General features: G+C 45.6%; 2 protein-coding genes across 6 annotated transcripts; both read right to left on the bottom strand.

Moving 5' to 3' along the window:
- Positions 1–5546: 5546 nt before the first annotated feature.
- PNLDC1 (PARN like ribonuclease domain containing exonuclease 1) lies at positions 5547–18475 on the bottom strand. 5 transcript variants are annotated; one of them, XM_075748489.1, is made up of 19 exons: positions 18219–18475; positions 17667–17724; positions 17475–17548; positions 16480–16513; positions 16233–16356; positions 15393–15481; positions 15004–15104; positions 13620–13699; positions 11869–12006; positions 10871–10940; positions 10534–10619; positions 10251–10306; positions 9069–9136; positions 8183–8236; positions 7924–7966; positions 7252–7351; positions 6592–6767; positions 6319–6417; positions 5547–5737 (listed from the first exon to the last, which is right to left on the bottom strand). In XM_075748489.1, the coding sequence occupies exons 1-19, from the start codon at positions 18292–18294 to the stop codon at positions 5665–5667; spliced, it is 1599 nt and encodes a 532-aa protein (XP_075604604.1). In that variant the 5' UTR covers positions 18295–18475; the 3' UTR covers positions 5547–5664. The 5 variants fall into 5 exon arrangements, 4 of the variants coding, with proteins under 4 accessions (XP_075604604.1, XP_075604605.1, XP_075604602.1 ...); XM_075748490.1 differs by having other exon boundaries at positions 9069–9133; XM_075748487.1 differs by lacking the exon at positions 18219–18475 and adding an exon at positions 17961–18148.
- A 447-nt stretch (positions 18476–18922) lies between these two features.
- Positions 18923–22346, bottom strand: MRPL18 (mitochondrial ribosomal protein L18). Its single transcript, XM_075748493.1, has 4 exons — positions 21570–22346; positions 20673–20853; positions 19391–19625; positions 18923–19119 (listed from the first exon to the last, which is right to left on the bottom strand). The coding sequence occupies exons 1-4, from the start codon at positions 21631–21633 to the stop codon at positions 19048–19050; spliced, it is 552 nt and encodes a 183-aa protein (XP_075604608.1). The 5' UTR covers positions 21634–22346; the 3' UTR covers positions 18923–19047.
- Positions 22347–22513: the final 167 nt, after the last annotated feature.

Genomic DNA, 22513 nt, shown 5'->3' with positions numbered 1-22513 from the left:
GAGCAGCCAGCCCCAGCCCATCCCCTGGAGGCTGCCCGGCTGCTGGAGGCTGCAGGACCGCAGGGGAGGCCCAGGAGCCCGGCGCGTCTCCTGTGGCATCGGTTCCCATGACCCAGCGGCCCTATGGAACAATTACATCAAGCTGCTTCAGTCCCGCATCCCAGGGGAGGGGGCAGGTTTTGAGCACTGCAGGCAGCTGTGGGAGCCTGTGGGTTTGCAAATACTCGTATTTATGTAGGAATGGCAAAGTCCATTGTATGTTTCATGCACAGATGATTTCCAGTGGGTGAGTGAACTCAGCCTGTTCTGGTCACGCTGGTTGCACTTGTAAGCAAGCAGCTTGTTAAACAATGAGAAATTATAGACAGCATGACCTTTGGTAACCAAAAGCTGGAGGCAAAGCGGAAATTTCTAGCAGCATCTTTCAGAGCAAGCTCAGAACACACCACGGCTCTGTCCGATTGCTAGTGCCAAGTTTTATGGGACAAATAAAATAGTTTGTATTACTTCAAAATACAGAATGAGGATTGCCGATTACTCTTCCACTGCTTAGAAACCCAGGTGAACTTCAGGGGTGTCTGTGGGTTGGACCAGGTCCAGACTTAGAACTACTTTAGGATTTCCTCAATTTGCGTGTGCCTGGGTGGTGTTGAATAACCCATTTTCATATTTTAAATAGTGGTTGTGGTTTTTTTTCTTTTTAAACTGGATGTATTTCTGCCAGGACACCATGTGTTTCTCCTGCATCGTAAGCGTTACCTCTTGTAGATTTCCATCTCATAGGTATTTTAAAAGCAAGCCTAAGTTACAGCACTGGCTTTAAGTCCTTTGCCAACAGACTTGCTTTTGCCATTTTCTTTTAAAGCTTGGCTGCAGAAAGTCTTGTATAGGTCTATGGGTTCACATACTTGCTCCAGAAACAGGAGAACCAGTGTCACTCACTCCTGCGTCTGGAGGAGCCCTTGGCTGTCCTGTGCAGGGAGGGAGGAGAGGGTGCAGGAGCCCCATCTGCATCTTGCCTTTGGCGAAACATCTGCCTGTCCATCTCTATATGCTCACCTGGCTGGGGAGAAGTTGCAAGAGGATTCAACTACTCGCCTGTTTGTTAAGATGCTGACAAGAAAGGCACACTGAGGATGCCAACGAGAAAGGTGCACTGATCCCCCCCCATGCTGAGGATCCAGGTCTTGTTCCCCTGCCCAAGCTGCAGGCAGGGGTCTGGATGTCAGGCAGAAGTGCTTCTGCGTGCAGCACCTGCGCCCGAAAGCGAGCCGTCTCAGCCCAGGTACCCCTCAGAGCTGGGACTGCCTCGTGCTCTTGCCCAGACGGTGAGCCCGAAGGTGCTCACACAATACTTGAAGTACTGGTTTTGTTAAAACCACACACTTAAACAAGGTAGTTTCTGCAGCAAGAAAAAGCCTAGATGAGCTGGGTAAGACACTGGGCATAAACTCCCTCATCCCCCACGCATCCTGGCAGTATGACTCTTCTCCACTTTTCATGGCCTCCTGCCTTACAACAAACTCACAGCTGCTCAGGGATCTGCAGAAGAAAATCTTCCTTTCCATCACCTCTGCCTGCATATGTTCTCCATCCAGTCTCCATCCTTGCTGAGCCTCCCCTTTCTGCCTGTCCCAGCCTGTGCCCCACAGCCACCCTTGGCCACCTCCTGCCCCGTGAGCTCCACGTGTCCCCGGGGGCACAGATAGGACTTGGAGGCGGCTCGCCTCCCTCCCCGCTGCTCGGCCACAGCCTTTGTAACAAAACACACAGTGCTTACGTAGACTCGCGTGGGTAGCTCTCCCCTCTCCTGGGGACGCGCGGGCTAGCTCCGGCAGCAGCTCCGTGAGCCAGCCATCTCAGTTGTCTGTGGTCCTACCCATAAGACACACCACACCTCCAGCACAGCAATAATCCATTGCTTTTGGGCTCCTCTGGCAAACCAAGATAGATGGAGATTTGTGCTCTCCCCAGCATCGTGGGTCTCGAGCTCCTAAACACCTTACAGAAGGGACTGGGCTGCCACAACATTGCCCTTCTGAGGGTCCCTTGTGCCAGACCGGGTATAATCACCCCCTTTCCTTAAGCATAAGGGTTGTGGGAAGAAATATGGCCACAGCATTTCATGCACTGCCCCCTCAATTAGTCTTCTGAGGGGGTTCTCCAGTGGTGGAGACTACAGCAACCAGTAGAGAGGGGCTGTTGGGAAAGCCATGGGAAAAAGGGAGATAAAACCAGAAAATAAAAGTCAGATCTGCTGCTGCATATGGAGAACACCACAGAAACGTGACAATGGAGCAGTTGTACAACAGGGTTGTCCCATGTCTAAGGCATACAGAAATTTCCTCAGTCTCTTCATCAGGAGACAAAGTTCTGGCCCAGCTGCAGCGCTGTGGTAGAGCCAAAGCCACTCTGGCTTGTTAGGCTACCTCGCGTCGAGAGGGCAAGCGATGCCGGCTGCCGGCACTCAGCACCAGGCTGCTCCACTCGATTCATCCAGCAAGACGTTTGCAAAAATTAAGAAGAATTGTTGATTCACACCACTAGAAAACATAGGAGTATATACATTTTTCTTCTATATAAAAAAAGAGTACCTTGAGTTTTAAGAGAGGTAAATCCTGCTCTCCTCCAATGCCAGTGTGTATGTGGTGTCACCACTGAAGCCAGGAGTGGTAAGAATGATGTTTTAAGGAATATTTAGAGATAGTTTTGCCTTTTCTATATATGGATTCATAGACATTTTTGCATAATTGAACAGTGTTGTTTGTTGGGATTTTATTTATTTTTCAAAATTAATGATAAAAATAAAATTTCTCAACAACAGTCTGGTGTGACGGTGTTTCTTTTAATCTGAAACAATGCTGAGCTCCTCCATTGCAAGACTTCCACTCTGGGTGTTCAGCAACAGGAGGTGCCCCAAGAGGCTTCCCACCGGAGTAGAGATGTTATCTCAAAACCCACATATTTAATCTTGAACATTTTTTTTTTTTTAAAAATCAATATATCAAAAATCAAATTGTTCTTACAAATAGATATATTCTGATCTGCAATGCTTCATTTGCAGTGTTATATTTTTAATGTGCACCTCCACAACTTAATTTCTTACGTCTTGTTTCATTGAGGGTTGGAATTATCCTTTCAAGCCCCAGAGCTGAATCACAAGTTTCCCACAGTGCTGAGAAGCAGGTGTGCTCTAACTACTGCTAGGGACTTTGCAGTGGCTTTATCACTGTCTTAGGGAAGCAGGTTGGATTTTCCCAGCTGCCAGCCCTCAGAGCCATTCAGCAATCTTGACACACACCCCTCCAGAGCCAGAGTTAGAAGGCAGGTTGCACCACCTTGAATTGGCTTCACATGAATCAAGAGTACTCCCAACTCCTTGCAGGAGACACACATGAACCAGCATAACCTGAACTACTTTTGATACTTCCAACTTCAATTAGTAACAATTCCCTAGTCTGGAGCAAAACCAACAGCTGTGGGGGAATGGCCAAATTAGCACGTCCAGGTAGATTTTGTCTTGACCTACAGCCACGCAGAAAAACTTGTAAATCTGTCCCCACAGCTAAGAGGTGCTGCTCTGATTTGTCAGAGTAGCCCCCAGCTAACCCATTTCAAGGGAATTGGCTGCTAGTACATCTGACTGATGTCTTTTAAAGCCTCTGAGCAGTGAGCGACCCTAGGTTACTACAGACAGGCAACTTGTTTCTGTGAATTCTCCCCTAGGACGGAGATAAGGGTATGCTCAACCCACTCTCATTTCTTTTTCATGTATTTACTGTGTGTAAACTTAACTGATTTATAGTAGGAATATCTAGTAGATCTACAGCAACTGTTATTTATAAGTTCTCCCAGCTCTAATGCAGAAAGCCCAGTCTCTTGATTCACTACTTGATGTTGCTACATGAGGTACGCCTGTCCCTTGGAAAGGGAGAAGGCATGGTCAGACCCATGGGCTTTTTCTCAAAAAAGGGTGAAAGGATCTCTGCTTCCTTCCACAGGGAAATGTGTTTTTCTAGAGGGTGAACCAAGACAGAGCATAGTACTGCAGGGAACTAATTCATTATTTGTCTATGTGCCACTCAGAAAAGAAAATGGGAGAAAGGGAGCAAAATTTAAAGGCAAAACAATTTATTTCTTCCTTCAAAGTGCACACTCCCTTAAAAACCACTGTGCTTATCAAAGGTAACAGCATCTGTATCTTCATGATCCCCAGACCGTAAAGATTAGGTGAACACGAAGCTGCATCTCCCCACGTTTAAGCAGCTAGCTGAATGCAGGCCCCAGAGAACAAGGGTATCATGTTTCCCATATCATAAGCCAAGTAGAGTATTTTTATGGGAAAATGTATGCTACTGCACAAAAAAACCCAGTGAAAAATTTCCCAAATCTACACGACACACAGAGCCTGTGCTCTCCTTGACACAATGGGGGTCTCTCGCAATGCTAAAACCCAAAAAACATTACAGAATAAACAAGGAGATACTTACACTGGTACTTAAAGGAACACTGCGACAGAGAACCCCATCACTGAAGGGGTTACAAAAAAAAGTCATCGAGAAGTCAGTGCCTTGCTTCGCTAGGGGCTGGCTTATGAAATAAGAACTGTAAACCACAGGCTAACCAGAACTGGAAAGCCACATCTGAGGCTGCACTGCCCTTTTCTGCTGAAGGGCAGCAAAGCAGCGAACGGGTCACAGCAGAGCACGTGATCTTCACGCACACCGCGATACCCTGCTGCTGCTTGCAGGTCCTCTGCAGCCGCAGCTCCTGTTCCGGAGTCCGTTTAAAGGCAGATCCTATGCACTTGATGACCACGGGCCCCATCCAATTAGGTGTCTCTGATGAACTCTAGGGACCATTATGTGGAAACCATGGATCCAGGTTGTTTTTAAGAGAAAGAGGAAGTTTGTAAGGAAAATTTCTGAAGACCACAGTCTGTGAACTGACAAACACTTCAACAGTATCAGAGAAACTGATCAACATCTCATGATATTTTTGCATAAAGGACCACTCACATGCTGTGTGCTAGAAGCAAACAGAAATGTGTGCCAACTCACCTGACCTGTGCACATTCTACAGATTGGAAGCTGATAAATTCCACTGATCTGTCTATGCTCAGCTCCACCGCCACTGAAAATACCACTGCACGACACAGCACTGCAAATTATTTACTATTCCCCAGAACTTTTCATGAGCCCCAAGACTGGTTTCTCCATCAACTCTGCCCATTTTCATTTGGTAAGCAGTGACATTTCCCCTGCTTTACAACTGACTCTAAAAATAGCCTCTTTCATAACTTCCCGAACTTCATCAGAAATGTGTTTTATGCAGCAGCACAAGCACTGGGAACAAAATGGGGTTATGAATAACTGTGAAGAACCAACAGAGGATCACAGTAAATTAGGCATCGAAAGAACCATCTCGGCCCTCTTCAGGAGGGGACTATGCTTTGAACAGATTTCAAAATACCACAAATTGGAAACCAACACATCATCTTTAAAAGCACATTTTTCAAGAAAGCAATTTAAAACACTATTCATAGCTTTGTTGTTTGGGTTTTCTTTGCTTATAGTTTATTGAATGGAATGAAATGAAACAAAACATAGACAACCACAAAAAATAAGATCTGCGTTCCTCATGTCTCATCTGTAAGGCAATCCTTTAGAACGAACAGCACGGAGCTCCTCCAAGTACAAAGGCCAGGAGAGACCACAGTGCCACAATACCAGAGACTCTAAAGGGCAAAAACAGTAAAATGCTGTTAGGCTACTTACGTTTAGGGCTTAATTTTGTTCTTATTAAGCACTGAGATTCTTTTCCAAACTGCATCAGGTCAGAAATTCACCCTTCATGAGCACTGCTACCACCGGCCTCACGAGAGGGGTGCACTTTGAATCTGGAATTCTCTCCTACTACCGAGCTTTCAACTCTTGCTGTAGAAAAAAAAAACAACCCACCCACAAAACACACATATCCATCCCACACCTGGGAGACTCTGCCCCACCATCCTCAACCTTGTTAGAGCTAGCACTACAGCTCATTAAGATAACCCTCTGTCTGGTATGATAGGCCATACGTGGGTTTGTGCTATCCATGGGGTAACGTTCCCCGGTTAATCAGGATCAAGATTAAAGTCTAGCTGCCCAGGGCTGACTGCTCACAAGCAGCCACCGGCAAGCGAACCTGCTTCTGCACGGCTCGTTCTCCTGAAGGGCTGGCAGAAGGACATCGCAGACGAGGGGCAGAGCGCTGCTGTGCCAGGGCCAGGCGCCCCAGAGGAATGCCTTCCCCCTCCCCGCGGTTTCCCCCACTCACTGCAGCAGGCAGTTCACTCGCGGAGAGTGCCTCCAGTGGCGATAGACGCAAACAGGCAGATGAGGGTGATGCTTATAGTCTCGCAGAACAAGCCTGACGCTGTAAGGAAAGCAGATGTCATGAGCCGTGGCTTGCAGGCTGCTAACAGCATCCCACAGCTCAGGACAGGAATCTCTTGATCTAAGAGCTGTCACGGCAGAGGGAGGGGAGGGGGTAAAGACTTGCGTCAAAGAGGATCAAGGGACAGAAAATTAAGATTTTCTGGTCACTTACTGCTTAAATTTATTGGAGAGCAGAATGAACTGGTTCTTTGAAAGCTGTCTGACATCAAAGCGACAAAGAGCTTTAAACTCTTGGTAAATCTGCCTTTCATTCATCCCTGGCCAGCCTCGGACATGGACAATCAAGACAGGGGGATGTTGGCAGGGAGCATCTTCCCCAGAAAAATTCTGGAAAATGTGTAATACTGAGACATATCTGAGTTCAGAAATACGATAGAAGCACTACTAATATAATCAGAATATATGCAAAATGTGACACATAAATAAGACAGGTTGTATAACACAACTGTTGGTGCAAAATTATTTTTATTTTGTCCCAAGACTCTTCTAAACATGAGTCATAAAAGCAAACTGTCACCATTACCATGGAGAAACCACCAGAGAAACAGAGGCTCTCTTACAGAGCAGAGAGAATTAGGGCAATACAAACTGACTAATGTAATCTTACAGGAAACAATATTAATATATTTCACAAAGCAGAAATTCAACTCATTTGCCATTTTGAAAGGTCAATTGTGTCATTTGTATGAGGACAACTTCTGCCAAGGTAGGGCTAGGCACTGGTGGATTTTTCTCCTCTAATGAAGCCATCAACTAGGCTACTGACCTACCCACCCCACAAACTGGTCACAGACCTGCAATTCATACGCACAATGCTTGAAACACCACCTCGGATGAAATTCACTTTGTTCAGATACTCAGCTAACACGGTAAGATACTGGGAGAAAGAAGGATCAGCCTCCACTGCATCACTACATCAGAAAACAAAATGGAACGACGTTTTGTTTCTCCAGCACTGCACTGCTGCACAGTGTCTCTGGAGCACAGAGCTCCTGAAGAAGCACTTTGACTAGTGACAAAATAAGTATTTCAGATCTTGGTATCTCCTACAGAAGTCAAAAAGCTGCAAGCAAAGGGAAAGGATTTGAACAGTTGCCTCTTAGGAAATTAACTGAAGGCACTGAATCACACAAATTTCAAAAATGGAAACTAATGGAAAATGATTTGACCCTTACCCAAGTGAACTGAACTTGAGAGAGCTTGTTTAAGGATAAAGGAGTCACAATGCCATTTCCCAACCTCTGAGCCATCGCATAGCCCCTGATTTCATTTTTTAAATGTCAACTTTGACATAAAGCTACTACTTTCGGACTTATAAAATAAAAATTTAATTAGAACAGTGACATTTCCAGTAACACTTTCTCTTATCCGAAAGGAAGGCCAGCCTGCAAAACAAGAAGTCAGCCAGAGCAAAGTGACGACTGTTTTCCACAGGATCTATCCATGTAATACAATTTTCAGTGAACATTTAAACATCACTTACTCTGTGGATCTGCACAGTAGCAAATGAGCTGACTTCAGAAGAACTAGGAGGAGAAATAATGAGGTGGCATTAGAACAAAGCTAAAGAAACATAACTAAACAGATGGAAAGCAAAAACTCACTGAAGTGCAGCTAAGTTACTAAAAGCAATAGACTGTATATACACAAATATTTCTTGGCATCAAATAGAGCTACAGAGCAGGAAAGGAATTGCCAAGTCCCAACACAAACTCTGAAGAAGTGTTTACAAAGCACTTTACCTGAACCACAGAGAAATGCATCATAGCCTGCCTCATGAGGAGACGACTTCTCAGCTGTAAGTGTCCAACAAAATCAAAAAGGAGTAAACAACTTCAGCATGCTGCAGAATCCTAACATTCGTAAGATTCACTGTTCTGTATTGGATTCCCCCCTCAGCCCAGCTCTGCTTCTTTCCTCACCCTGAAACCTTTACACCCCATAGAAAATCTATGCTTCTACCATGAATTTTAAAACACCACCAACAAAAAGATAGCAGTTACACAAATGGCTGAAAAGCTTAGTGAGACGCACATAAAAAAAATTTAACTTTTATGAAGATTTAAACCAAGTTGTGTCATATACATTACAGATGGTATGGGAACCATTACAAAACACAGGAGGCCCCGCGCTGCAGGACCCCATGCTGCCAGGAGAAACCAGGAAACATCTGCCTCACAGCCAGTACCATACCATGTGCTGAACACAACCTCCTGCGCACGCAGCACCACTAACCCTGCACGCCAGCCACTGAGCTCCTGCTACCTTCTGGGACCTCCCTGCCATTAGCTCCCACTATTTTCCATTCTAGGACCGCTGTTGCCCACCTCCCCTTGCCCCTTCCAAGGGCTACCAACTCTCCACAGCCCCAAGTCAGGCTCAGTTCAGCCCAACTTGGAGTAATGGCTTTTGTACTAGCAGCATGATGCAAACCTGTGACCAGGGACATGCAGAACACATGACATTTCAGGAGCCCAGGCATTGGGCCTGGACAAAAATGTGTACTGGCAGCTCTGCACAAATTCAGCTGACCCACTGGCACTCGCTCACGCTTTGCACGTAGACATCCACAAAGTAAAACGAAACCCTTTCAGCGACCTGACGTTGAAAATTTGCTTAAGAACATACCGTATCTTGAGCAGTCACTTGCAAGGGCTATCACCGGGCACGCTGCATCTTCGGGATTTAGGTTGCTGCTGAAGACAAGAGAATGTGTAAGATTTTTATCTTTCTTCAGTACGTGAGAGACAAATTATTGTTCATTAGTGACCTGTGGCTTCATTCAGAAAAAGCTACTGAAGATTTTAAAAGGAACTTTGGTAGTATTTGATGAAAAGGCTAAGATACTTCGCTGAAGAATATCTACCAGTTTTCTTCCTGAAAACTAACTCATAAATACTTCCTCAGTCTGTTCCCTCAATCAAACCTTCTAAGCAGCAAATCTGCTCTAAGCGCATACAAAAAAAAGAAAAAAAAAAAAAGAATTAGAAATAAATTGAAAACTCCAAGGAAAGGGGTTGACTAGATGGTTCTATTTGAATGGGGACACTCTGGGGGACAGATTAATAAACAGACACCCATGGAATGACTGAAATAAAAGAAAGAACAAGCAAGCATAAAAACTCTGGGAATCTGCAGTCTAAAATTGAAAAAAAAAAACCAAAAACAAACAGAAAAATAACCCCAACCAAACAAAACCAGAATCCCAGTACTGTTTTTATAAGCACTAATTTTGCATTTCCTTCTTGGGAGTAGAGGGTGAGGGGGAAAGAGGTGAAATTTTACTTTTCTGAACAAAATTGCCATGAAAAGAATTTAGCCACAAAAGAAGTGTAAAAAAAAACCAAACAACCAAAAAAACTCTTCTACCAATTAATGGCTAAGCTCACGAGATATGATATCTACTCACGTGCGCCATCTGAACAAAGTATTTAGTTACAGCTTTGGGCTTGGTGCAGCTCTTTCTTGGGAGCTGGCTTTGAAATTACTTCAGAGAATTGAAACTCACTCATTTCTAAACATGACATAAGCAACATACAATTCAAGTTGTATATAAGGTTGTCTGCAAGCCAAACTTGTGACCAATGAAGTAACGGTGGTACAATATGAGAAGTGACTTTAGAACAAATAATCTACTCCACAGTTACTCTGTCAGATAAGCAAGTCTGTTGCTCTAAATTAATAAAGACAAGAAACCAGCTGAAAAGCATTTGGGAGGAAGGAAAGTATGAACACATGAAATGACTGACTTTGAATACCTTTCCCAAGAAAACAAAGGGATTGCTGAAGGCTTTATTGCCCACCACTGACCTGCACAAAACCGCATACACCTCCAAAAGATTAGATACTCGAGGAAATGAACGTTTCTAGAAAAGAAGAACGTGTTAGGAAACCAACCAAGACAGACCTTATGGTAAGTGAGCTCATTTACTGGTACTAATGATTCATTAAACAAGGTCGAAAATCAGAATGTCTCAGGGCAACAGTGACAATCGGTCACAGTTCTGTAACCACAGGGCACCGAAGAAAGATACCCTCTCTTTTGGGTGAAAGACAAGCTGTAACTCCAAACAAAAAGACCTTGGCATCTCACCTTCCAGATGGATTTTGTTACAGTCTTGGTGTCTATGAGGACAGGAAACAGGTTGTGAATGTTCCTTTTAAACTCCTCATAGCTTTCTGAAAGCAAAACATGGAGAAAGACATTGTAAAACTGAGAAAAAGCCAATGGTATTTCAAACGAGTAAGAAAGAGAGATGAAGTCAGAGGAATGATGCACCACTTCAGCAGTTAGAGCTCAGAGGAGGCAACTAGCACTGCAGCTTGCCAAGCACTGGGGGTGGCTGGGGTGGCAAACGACCCCTGTGCTTACTGTCCCATCCCCACTGCAAAGGCAGCAGCCCGGGGACAGCAACTATGTACAGCATTACCTGGAAGGGGCTTGTAGAACTTGTCATGAAGATGCATAAGGTCCATAAGCATGTTGTGTCCCACCAGGGGCTACGGGAAGAATATAAACATAACAGCCCATTGGAGCAGATTTTTGAAGAGAGCTCAGAGATAACCAATTTTAGGCATGCTCAACAGCTGTAATCCTTTCCTCTGGTGGACTGCATCCACACACACTCACCCAAAAGTCATTCAGGCTGCAAAGCTCACAGGAGTACTACTGCTTTCAGGAAATCAGACTTGTGGACTTTCAGAAGAGGTTATTTTTTCAGCAGCATTCTAGTTTGAGTGGACCTAAGGAGCTAGGTGGATTCTCAGCTCAGCTGAACACTGGCAAAGACTTCCAGTGATCAGATTCATAGGCTCACTCACAAGGGGAGGAACAGCCTTTCCCTGCACATCACCCATAGTCTTCTGAAGCTGAAATTCATTCAATAATCTGCATATAGAACATAAGAATTTCCACACATAATCAGACCAATGGTCCACATGGTGCAATAGACTGGTCTGTCACATGCTGAAAAGCATAACTTGCCCAAAAGGCAAGAATCGGCTCAGCTTTCTTAGATGGTGACTCATGCTGTGCGACACAAGGATTTTCAACACTATGGACTCCTGCATTTTCACAAGTGACATAAGAAACATATTGCAGAACAGGTTCTGGCTCCCTCTTCCCGGGCTGCACTAGGATTGCAGGACTAATAGAAAAGTAACACAGAGAAATCTAGTGTTTGCATTCATAATTTTGAGCATGCTTTGGGAGTGGGACCTGGTCAGTAAGAAGATGTAACGTTTAACGCTCATTTTTTCTAACCATGACTGCAATCGAAGAATTCATCTCAGCTTTACTGACAACTAAACAGGATGATCACACTGAATGAGCCGAGTCATTTAATACAAATTACGACTTTATCATCCCTCTACATCCAGTGCAGCAAATCAAAGGAGATGAAAAATGAGTAGAGATGAGGCATTTTACCTTCTTGGCTTTAACAAGTGTCTGGAAGAGGTTGGTGAAGCCCCGGGCAGACAGGAGAATGAGCTCCTTCTGGAAGTAGTCATAAGGAGAGTTCTCCAGAAGCTGACGATGCTGTGGACTCACTTTTTTCACCATTACCTGAAAAGAACAGTCATCGGGTATCTCAGCCTCCCATGATAGTTGTAAGTAAGTTGCTTACTGGGATTCAGCAATGCTGAGGACAAGTTCAGCATCTAGGCTATGAAGGATGGAGAAATAGCGCATCCCCTGGCACTTCAGGACTGTCTCACTTCTCTTCCATATGGAGATCAGTGTGCCCGTAATGAAGGAGACCTGCTCTAAGGGTGTCTTATTAATGCTTTTCTTGTTAAGAAGATGGTTCCTACCACAGCTGTTTGGGGTTTTTTGAGCACAAACAAACATAATTCAATTTAACTTGACACCAATATGATAAGTTCATGGCACCAAAAACCAGAAACAAACAGCAATCACACAAACTGAGTCCCTGAAGGCTATGCTTCAGGTGAGAAGGCTGGGTAAATCTGTCACTCTGTTGACACTGCTTATCAGACCAAAACAGTACTAATGCAAAAAAAAAAAAAAAAACAAAAAAAAAAAAACAAAAAAAAAAACCAAACCAAAAAAAAAACCCGAAACACTTCTGTAGTCTATTTCTAAGCAACTGACTGGTATCATACTCATGTTTTGGGAAGCACACAGCCATAGGTTTAATTCAGAAAATACTGCACCAAATGGAAAATAGCAATAGCAAACCAGCAAGTCATTGTGGTGGTTTTGGCTGGGATAGAAGTAATTTTCTCCATAGTAGCTACCATGGGGCTATGTTTTAGATTTGTGCTAGAAATAGTGTTGATAACACAGGGATGCTTTTGTTACTGCTGAGCAGTGCTCACACAGAGCCAAGGCCTTTGCTGCTTCTCACACTGCCCTGCCAGTGAGTAGGCTGAGGGTGCACAAGAAGTTTGGAGGGGACACAGCCGGGACAGCTGACCCCAACTGACCAAAGGGATATTCCATACCACATAACATCACGCTCCGTATATAACTGGGGGCTGACCGGGAGGCAGGATCATGGCTCGAGAACTAGCTGAGCATCAGCTTCACGTGGTGAGAAATTGTGCTGTGCATCACTTGTATATACAATCTTTTATCATTATCTTCTTTTTCTGTCCTATTAAACTGTCTTTATCTCAACCCACGAGTTTTACTTTTTCTTTTTTTTTTTCTTTTCAATTCTCTCCCCCATCCCACTGTGGGGGTGGAGTGAGCCAACAGCTGCGAGGTTGTTTTAGCTGCTGGCCAGGTTAAACCACAACAGTCATATACAGACAGAATAAAAGTCTTCAAAGCAACTACATGGCAAAAGTCAGCAAAGGAAAAATCACACACACACACACACAAAAGACTAAAAACTGTACATTCCTGTGGAGAAATCTAATAAAGTCTGGAGATACAGAAAGGGTCCCTCCAAAAGTGCCCCAAGGACACGCATTTCCAGCTCAAGGTATTTTGTGGTTACAGGACAAACAGAAACCAAAGTTACTCAGTCTTCTGAATCCCTTTTCTTGGGATCTCACAATCAACACTTCCCAGAATGTTCCTTTGTCATTGTCTTCTCTTCCACCCTAACATTAAAAGTACAAGGAACGTTTCAGAGTCCCTGCAAGAACACCAGTCCTATCTGTCTAGATAGAAACTCTCTTTTCAAAATGTCCACATTTCCATCCCACCTTCTTGTCTTCAAGAGGCTGTGTCCAAACATTTTGGAGAGCCTGTCTCAGAACCAGCTGAACATCAAACATCTGATAGCCTGAGACAAAACAAAAATAAGAGAGTAGTAAAAACTTCAGAGGTGCAGACAAGCCTATTTACAAAACCACATTTTTCTAGACAGAAGGACTGACCAGATGTTTCTCCCCGCGTGTACAGAAAATACTCCTGAATGTATGATCTTGGTACATTACCATACACAATGACAGAAAACAAACAAATCAAAAAACAACAAAACACCACCACAACAAAAAAAAAGTCATAGTGAGAATTTCAGGCAAATTTCTCTTTTGTCAGAACACAGAGGAAAGGAAAAGACTAACTGAAGAGGGAGGAATGCTACTACTCTGAAAAAGACTGTGGTTTTGTAAGGTTTCAGAGCAACACAATCAGAAGCCAAGCGCAGATGAGAGATAGCAATGCATTTTCCCCCACAGCTGATAAGGAAATAACTCAGCCCTCTTCTGAACAGCATGCGAAGACACCTTAATGAGTCCTATTGCTTACTTAAATAAATGTCTGTCTTGTCACAGGTGCTCACCGTTGCCAGACCCTATTAACATAGCAGTATCATATCTACTACAGCTGACGTAGCAGATAGAAAACACAGCACACTCCGGACCCCCTGTATTTCACACTTTGCAAAAAAGCATCAACAGACAAAGCCTTAAATACTTTGTCCTTCCTAACCTTTTCTGTATTTTATTCCCTGAAGGATTAAGATTTGGTTTCTGTGATCAAACATACAAACTATTCTCTGCTACAATTCCCTGTCCCTTAAGTCCTCCAAAACAGCACAGAAATTCCTGAGCTCTGCTACAGGGCACCCAAAAGCTAACACAGGCGGTAAGCAGCCTGTTTATCCACACTGGCATATATACGTGTCTCCATGGGGCTCCTTGTTGCTCCACATACAGAAGGAACAAACTCTGAAAGAAGATCCACCTTTCCCAGGAAGACAATAAAAACCAGATCACCCAGGATTTAAATAAGTCAAGAGTTGTCCTGGTCCAGAGCAACTACAAATTCTCCAGCTGCTGCTCTGAAGCAGCACAAAATGGAAGTCAGTTACCACAAAGCATGTTCTAAGCACCTAGACATCCACTTCCCCTACAGAAAGGCCCACCACCCCAATGAAGCAGAAAAGCAGAGTCCAGAGATGAATGCCTGACAAGAACTGAGACACAGACAGGGGCAAAGGGCTGTAAAGGCAGGATGGGTACAGATGCTTTCACTTTCATCAGAGCAGTTTAACAAAACAGGCAAAGGCCAGCAGCAGCCCCAGAGGTCCAGGAGAAGTGATAAAGCCACATAGGTCCCTAAGGGAGGCATCCTGTTCCATACCACTCAGATCCTGCAGAATCATAGTCTCCCCTTCCTCTGCTGCAGCTATCCAACAGGTCACTTCATCAATAGCCTTCTTCAGCACATCCCTGTCCAGGGCACTAAAGGAGGATCAGGGGAAAGATGCAGAGCGTGAGAAAAAGCTCTTTACAGATGGAGTCTCATGCCTTGCTGTGAGAATGCAAAAGCATCACTGCCTGACATTCACCCAACTCTCTGGATTGTATCCTGTGATCTATGTTCCTTCAGACAGACCACAGCATGCTGGAACAGCTGGCAACAAGGCATTCACACCAATAGCTTTAATATTTCTACAAAATGGGACCTGAGTGAAGGTGAACTGTCAATAAAGTCAGTACTGAGGATCCACCTCTCTGAACAGCGCTCACCTGCTGACTTTCCAGCTACCTGCTAAGAGATGCTGGCTAAGGATCTTCTGCTGTACCTCATTCATGTACGGGATTCCATCTTTGAGGAACTGAGCAAGGGAAAAAAAATACCAGGTTGGTTACTCTCCCCTGGGCTTTCTTGCAGCAAATTAGAGAACAGCAGGTTAGCTAGGTCCAAACCCGGAAGATGCTGGTATTCCTCATTCTCAGAATATCCTCTTCAAAAATACAGACTGTAGGTAATCCAAGATGCATTCTTACATAAAGGAAGACATGTTTATGTATGGAGAAAAGAAAAGGGGTTTTGTGAACTGTAGTAATTTTTTTTCTCTGCTTTTACCTTTCCTTTAATGAGATACTGCAAGTGTCAAGATATCACAATGTTTCCTGCCCAAAATTGCTAAACAGTGCTCTCATGTGATGACATAGTCTGAATTTTATGGGAAATATGGCAATACACAAGATGCAGGTAGACTGAGACTCGTCCACATTCATGGCTAGTAAAGACTCCCACCAAGGTCTGTTTAGTAACTCCTCAGCTCACCAGAGGTAGGTTTGGGGTTTTTTTTGTTTGGGGGTTTTTTGTTTTTGTTGTTTTTTTTTTTTTTTTGAGGTGGGGACATCTGTCTTAGGCTGACAAAGATGTGGTTATTGCCTCTACGGCAGTTCAGAAAAACCAGCACTCACTCTCCCTGTTGATAATGAACCACATGATGGGTTCATACTTTAGGAAGATGCTATTTACCCCAGAAATGTAGCATTTAGGAATATTAATCCTAATTTCTCCTGTAATTGCACAGACTTCATCTGTGCCAGATTTCTGGAAGAGAGATTACATACCTTATTATAGTCAAAGCCATAATGAGACAGGAACTGAACGCTAGATGCAGAGAGGGTGAATTCGACATCCGAAACTCCCAATGTTGATGGAAAGAGAAAAAAGTTGTATGAATGCACCACATACCTACAACAAAAAGAAAAATCTCTCTAGAAGATCACTACAAGAAGTAACTCCTCCCAAGAAGATTCTGCATAAAATCTCAACTGCACCATCTTCATTATAACAGAAAACTGCTTTTTTACTTACTTGTTAGAATTTTCGTTTAAGAATATTGCCAGCCCTGCAAGAGAGAGAAACTTGCACTGAAATGGCAATGTTTAGCTGGATGTCTACAGATACTGTGAAAATGAGATAAGGTATGGGGGGATCCCCTGACAGAGGACATGCTTTCCATTCACTAATGCCACAGTGCAAATCTTAACAGCAACTGCCAGACCACTCCCCAGCTCCCTGAGAGCTGAACAGGAGCAAGCTTTTAGTGCTAAGTGGGAAAAGGAGTCAAGCCTGATTAAATAGCAAATTGAGCAACCGGTGAGAAGAGGTGAGTTGGTGATAAAAATCTCCAACTATGCATACACAAGTCTGTGGGTCCAACTACACTGCAAAAGCATTTGGAAGGAGCTAGGCACCACAGAGGACTGAAACATGCTTTTTACTACTTTCTTTTCTATTAATCCCTCAAAAGCACATTAAGATCTTACATAGCCTAAAGCTTTGAACAATATTTTAAACAGTTTTGGAGCTGGTTTCTTGACCTCTAACTGGTTCTTAACTGTAGATAGCCATCCACCACAGGCCCTTCCTTGTGTTGATCTTTTAATTATTTTAGGGATATCAGAAATACTACCCTTCATTTTCCTCTGATAGTCCCCTTACTCATACACTATATCAAATGACAGCCTTGAATAGGAGCTGCTGTCACTTACTTCTTACTTGCATCCTCTATTTTAAAAGCCCTGTATTTGTACCTGCAATCTTTAAATATGAACAACTTCAGACCAGCAAAAAGGATAGGTCCCATCTGACTTTATGTTATTTAAAGCATTAAAAAGTTGATAGTATTAAACATCAGAGGGGTAAAAAACAAAAACAAAAAAACCCCAACAACCAACCTACCACAGCAGACAAATATCTCCGTAATGAGTGAATTAAGACCAGAGCTACCTGCAGGGCCAGCTGGCAAGAGGCCAGTTACCACTAAGGCTTGGGGAGATTATTTTCTGCATCAGACCAGCACTTACCAAGCTGCGTAACAGTGAAGCACTGAACACTCTGCCTGGCCTTTGGGTACCGCTCCGCAGGGGAATCAAACAGGCTATGGACAAAAACAGAATGGGGGCAAGGGGAAACAGGAAGGTTTGCAACGCACCGGCTGTTCTCACAGAGCTAGAGCAGCAAATTTCAAGTCACATTGAAAAGTCCAACAGCTTTACCTGGGCTCATTATTTTGTGGGAAAGTTGAATGTAAGCCAGTAAACTCCATATCAAGGGCTGTTGAGGTGGAAAGAACACAAAAAAAAATCTGAAAATATGAAACACACATTCCACCAGCATCGGGATGAGGATCTCTGAAACACCTTTCTTCACCGTAACCTCTGTGCCAAGGGCACCGGTAGCAAGCTCAAAAGACAACCGACCGCTGTGGCAGTCAAGCCCCCAGCTCCCTCACCCCTGGGGCAGGACGAGGAAGGGAAACACACCCGCCCCCCGAGCGGGACCTGCCTCACCCTGGGGCGTACGTCGCCCCATAACGAACACCCCGACCCCGACCCCAACCCAGCGGGCCGAGCCCAGCACCGCACAGAGCGCTCGCTTTCCGACCTCTGCTGCCTGTTTTAAACCCAGAGTCTCTCCGTTCCCTGTTCTAGTACACACCACCGCCATTATCCGCTAAAATACACCTCCATGCCCGCGGGGCAAGGGCCCGCCACCACACGTCAGCGAGCGGGATAGGCCGCCCCCCCACCCCCATCACCGCGGCTCACCCAGGAAGGCGGCGCGGCGGATGCGGGCCCGCAGGCGCGGCAGGCACCGCTCGAAGCCCGCCGCCCCCACCTCCATCGCGGGCCGCCGCACTACCCCCTGCCCGGCGCGCCTGCGTGCTCCGCACTGCCCCGGCAGGGGCGGCTCTTCCCCCGGCTTTAAAGAAAAAAAGAACCCACGGCAACCCGGGCTGGCGGTGAGGGGGTCGGGCAGCGCCCAAGGACGCGGAGGTTTCCACTCGCACTCTACAAGGCTGAGAAACGTGTCCCGGGAGCCCGCCAGTCAGGGCGGGCTGACAGGCTGCCAGCATGGCTCTGCGGGCGAGCAGCAGGCAGGCGCAGGAGGGAAAGGGGCCTCTGGCTCCCTACAGCTGGCACTCCTGCCGCTTCCCTCCTGCACCTGCGAGGTCCGAGACATTGGAATCTAAGGGTTGCAAGAAAGCTGCAAAGAGTTAGGGGAATTTAATCTTTTTACCAGGTTTAGCACATAACTGTATTACAGTTCTGACCTGCATTTTGCTAAATGTGACTTGCTACATACACGGATCAAGCATTTCAAAAATTTCAGGTGAGCACAAACACAAATCAAATACAAAAAAATTAAACATACTTTAAAATTACTGAATTCTGAAGTAAATTCTGCTAGTCTGTCAGGTTGAACTACAACAGTTTATTCTAGCCTTAAAAGAATAAAAAATGGGACACACTTCCACGCATTTAGAAACATTTTATTATAAGATGCCAGGTTTCCAACTTTTCCTTCACTGTGCCTGTACACAGGCCTGAAGAAGTGATTGCTGTTCCTTGGAAAGTTTTCCCAATGGTCTCCATTTTACCGATAGATTCTTCGTGGCTCACGCAAAACAACACCACCCTCCTCCACAGCTTTCTCGAATTCCTGAATCTTGTGTAAAAGAGAGAGAGACATACACAAATAAGTACAAAGAAAAGCCATCAGCACCGAAGTATCAGTGGGGACATGCTACGTGGAGGGGCAGAGGTTAACAGCCTCACTTGAAGCATAACACCAGGAATTGCAGCTTGTCGAAATTACCCTTTTGAGCACTGCAAGAAGGGATTGTCAAACCACATGAGAAGACTAATGGTGAAGAGAATAAAATTAATGCTTAAAAACGAGAAAAAGGCCAAATGAGTGTCAGGAGATGGGTACTTGCCGAGTCACAACGATGTTCCCAGGGAATAACAGCTTTAAAGTTCACAAAGTTGATTCCTGCTTCCAAACAGCGCTGTGCCATTACGCGGCCAAGGTTTTTGCATGCTGTTACTCCCTTGGGACTGTATAGGTGTCTCTTTATGGCCCACTCTCGGGTAGAGGCAGATACCACAACATCCCCATTACAGCGCTCGACGAAGGCTTCTACGTAATGCTGTGTCCGCTCAAGTCGTAACCTGAGTGAAGGAAAGAAATAACAAGGAAGGTGATGTCTTTTCCAGATCTAAAGAGAGAATACACTCAAATGCTTAAATGCACAAGTGACTCACTTTAAATAAAACTGAACATACTAGAGCTATTAATACAATAATGATTTCTTAATATTGCTTTTATTACCTAGGTTTTTGCTTACTTTATAGAACATAAAACAGGACTCATTTTACCAGTTCAACAGAATGAAAGAGCAACTTTTCACCAGTTAGGTAGGTCACAGTCCTACGCTGCCTCACGCCAGCACGTGCTCCAGACCAAGCAGCGTACACCTGCACAGTGTGGTATGGGTGCTTATGAGCTAGATCAGGGGAACTGCTCCAGCAGAAATGTAACCTGAGGTTTGCTATGCAGGCTCTTAAAGGGTTCTGCTTACGCAGCAGGTAACAACTTGTCAGCATCGGCAAGTGGTCAAGCACTACTTTGTAAGCCGTAACGCATAATCACAGAGTATTAGGAGCAACTATCTTCTATTGCACTCGGAAAGTATCAAATTCCCAAGCATGAACAAACTGGATGTGGTTCTCCCCTCAGGAACAAAATAATGATTTTGAATCCCCAGCTTAAAAAGAACTTATTTTCCAGAGGACAAGAAACCAGCATTTTCTAAAAAAAAATCCAACCCAAACAAACAAACAAAAAAATCCAAAAACCCAACAAAACAAAGAAAAAAACAAAAGCAAAAACCCAAAGCCAACAGATTATTGTGGTGCCTCAAATAAAACAACAATGCACAGTCAGCACAAGACTAAGAGAATCCCAAGTTAAACAGTAGTTGCTTAAGCAATATTACTGCTACCTTAACAATAGCTCTTCAATGCATATGCTAACTTTCACGTGATGCTAGCCTACTACTCTCTGACCACAGAAGATACCTGTTTATTAAAAACAACTAAGGGAGCAACTGATTCAACAACCCAAAAAGTGCATTTTGTAGAAACTCCACCTGGTGGGTTTGGGGTTTCTTTATTTGTTTTGGAGTCTTCATTTCTGCTAGTGACTTTCCGACTCACCTATGCCAAAATTCACGCTTTGGCCATGTTGTCTTCCAGCCACGCTCCTTTCTAGCCAGGGCCAACTGCTCCAAGTTCCGAGGATTCCTGTTAGTGAAGTCAGGGGCAACAACCTCATTTTCGCTTGTGTCCACTTCAGTCTCAGTTTTGAGATTGGCTGTCGTTGATGCAAAACGAAGACCTTGAAGAAAAGCAGGAAATAAAACCTCCCAGAGTTAAAAAAAGGAAAACAATATGAATGAATACAATACACATTGTGCAGCTTGCACAAATTAGCAGGGCAAAATTAGCTTTTTCTGTTTTTAACTACTTAATAGATGGATTACCAGATCTCAACCTGTTTCTCCAATTTATGAGGTGAACTGCAGGCTAAAAATGAAAAGTATATTAAGTTTTAACAGTGTTTCAAAACCCATGAATAAAATACAAATTCATGCATGACAAGAAGATCCCTAGGATCAAGCCTTTACAAAACACTGAAAGTGATCTTCACAAAGCTGGCAGTGCTACCAAAAACCAAGGTAAGAATCCTTGATTCTGTCAGGCTATTCATCACTAATTAAGCTAACAAACACGAATTTGGAGTTAGATTTGTAAGCTCACTCTGCTACACAACTTTTTGGTCCAGCGTGAACCTCTCAGCAGTGACGGACGGGCAGGGCCTCCCTTTGTCAGACCGGAGACGCAGCAGCAGCGCCCCCACCCCACAGCAGCCCGAACGGCCGTTACAAGCGGGAGCCCGGCACAGACCGGGGCCTGCGCACGGCAGAACTGTCCCTCCAAGACACCCGGCCGCTGGATCACCCCGGGAGCTGGCCCCCGCCAGCAGCACAGGGGACGCTGGGCCCTGGGGCCGGGAATGGCCGGCATGGCGAGCCGTAAAGGGGCTGAGCTTACCCGCTCCAGGTGCCTGGAGCCTGCCGGCCGCCAGCAGCAAGCAGCTGCGGCTGCTTAGCGCCATGGGAAGCCAGCGGCCGCCACGGCCTCGGGCGGCAGTCACCTCTTCTCCGTTCAGGGGCACCTGGGCGCCGCCATCTTGGCGAGGCCGGCACCTCCCCCCGGAAGCCGGCCTCGAGAGGACTTCCGTCCGCAGTTGATGATCTCACGCGGAAGTACCGACTTCTTTCCTTTCCCTTCCCCGTGCAGCTGCGGGAAGGAGACGCCGCCCCCCCCCCTCCCCGGTGCAAGCTCCCTGGGGAAGTAGATGGTTCTGTCAGTCTGTAACCACTTTCCCGAGTCCGAGAACCTCTTTACTTTTTCCCATTAGAAAAATGGCGTGAGGAGATGCGGATCAGCAGAACCCGGGGCTGCGTTTCCTGGACCTGGCTGAGCCCAGGAAGCGGACACGTGCCCATGGCAAGGCTGGGAGGTGGGCTCCCGTCCTCTTCCAGCTCCTATCAAAGCCACGGCATAGAGACCAGAGCCGCTGCAAAAACCGCCTCCGTTATTAAAAGCAAAATTGCTGCTTTTGCGCTGCAGACTGCGGATCTGCCGCCACTGAATCGGGCACGAGCGGCACCAGGAGGCGTGCGATGCGGCGCAGCCGCCCCTCCCGCTGCCTGGTCGTTGCAGGGTTTTTTTGAGCCCCTACGAACCCCGCACGCTGCGCATCACAGCCGGGCGAGCCCTCCCCGAGGTGAGGCCGCCTCAGCCGGCAGGAGCGGGAGCACCGCCCCGCCCCCCCCCGGGCCGCGCCCCTGAGAGGCGAGGGAGCGAGCGCGCCTGCGCGCGAGCGCACGCCACCTTCTAGAACCTCCTAGAAGTCCGCCTGCCCCTCCCTCGGCCCGGCGGCTTTGTTCAACTGCGTGCACCAATCGCGGCTTGAGGCTGGGCCGTACCGC

Source organism: Balearica regulorum, chromosome 3, assembly GCF_011004875.1.
Source record: "Balearica regulorum gibbericeps isolate bBalReg1 chromosome 3, bBalReg1.pri, whole genome shotgun sequence".
NCBI classification, from domain to species: Eukaryota; Metazoa; Chordata; class Aves; order Gruiformes; family Gruidae; genus Balearica; species Balearica regulorum.
This window is presented reverse-complemented; position numbering and strand designations above follow the sequence as displayed.

Bases quoted from the DNA above. Each gene is read 5' to 3' on its own strand.
- MRPL18 (XM_075748493.1), bottom strand. From the start codon at position 21,633: ATGGCGCTAAGCAGCCGCAGCTGCTTGCTGCTGGCGGCCGGCAGGCTC. The intron at 20,854-21,569 runs GTAAGCTCAGCC...CTTTTCTTCAAG, and splicing joins GCTCCAGGCACCTGGAGCGG to GTCTTCGTTTTGCATCAACG. The intron at 19,626-20,672 runs GTGAGTCGGAAA...TCCTTCACTCAG, and splicing joins AAGCGTGAATTTTGGCATAG to GTTACGACTTGAGCGGACAC.
- PNLDC1 (XM_075748487.1), bottom strand. From the start codon at position 18,117: ATGGCGGTGGTGTGTACTAGAACAGGGAACGGAGAGACTCTGGGTTTA. The intron at 15,105-15,392 runs GTGAGCGCTGTT...ATCCTCCTTTAG, and splicing joins GGTAGCTGGAAAGTCAGCAG to TGCCCTGGACAGGGATGTGC. The intron at 8,237-9,068 runs GTATGTTCTTAA...GGACACTTACAG, and splicing joins AAGTGACTGCTCAAGATACG to CTGAGAAGTCGTCTCCTCAT.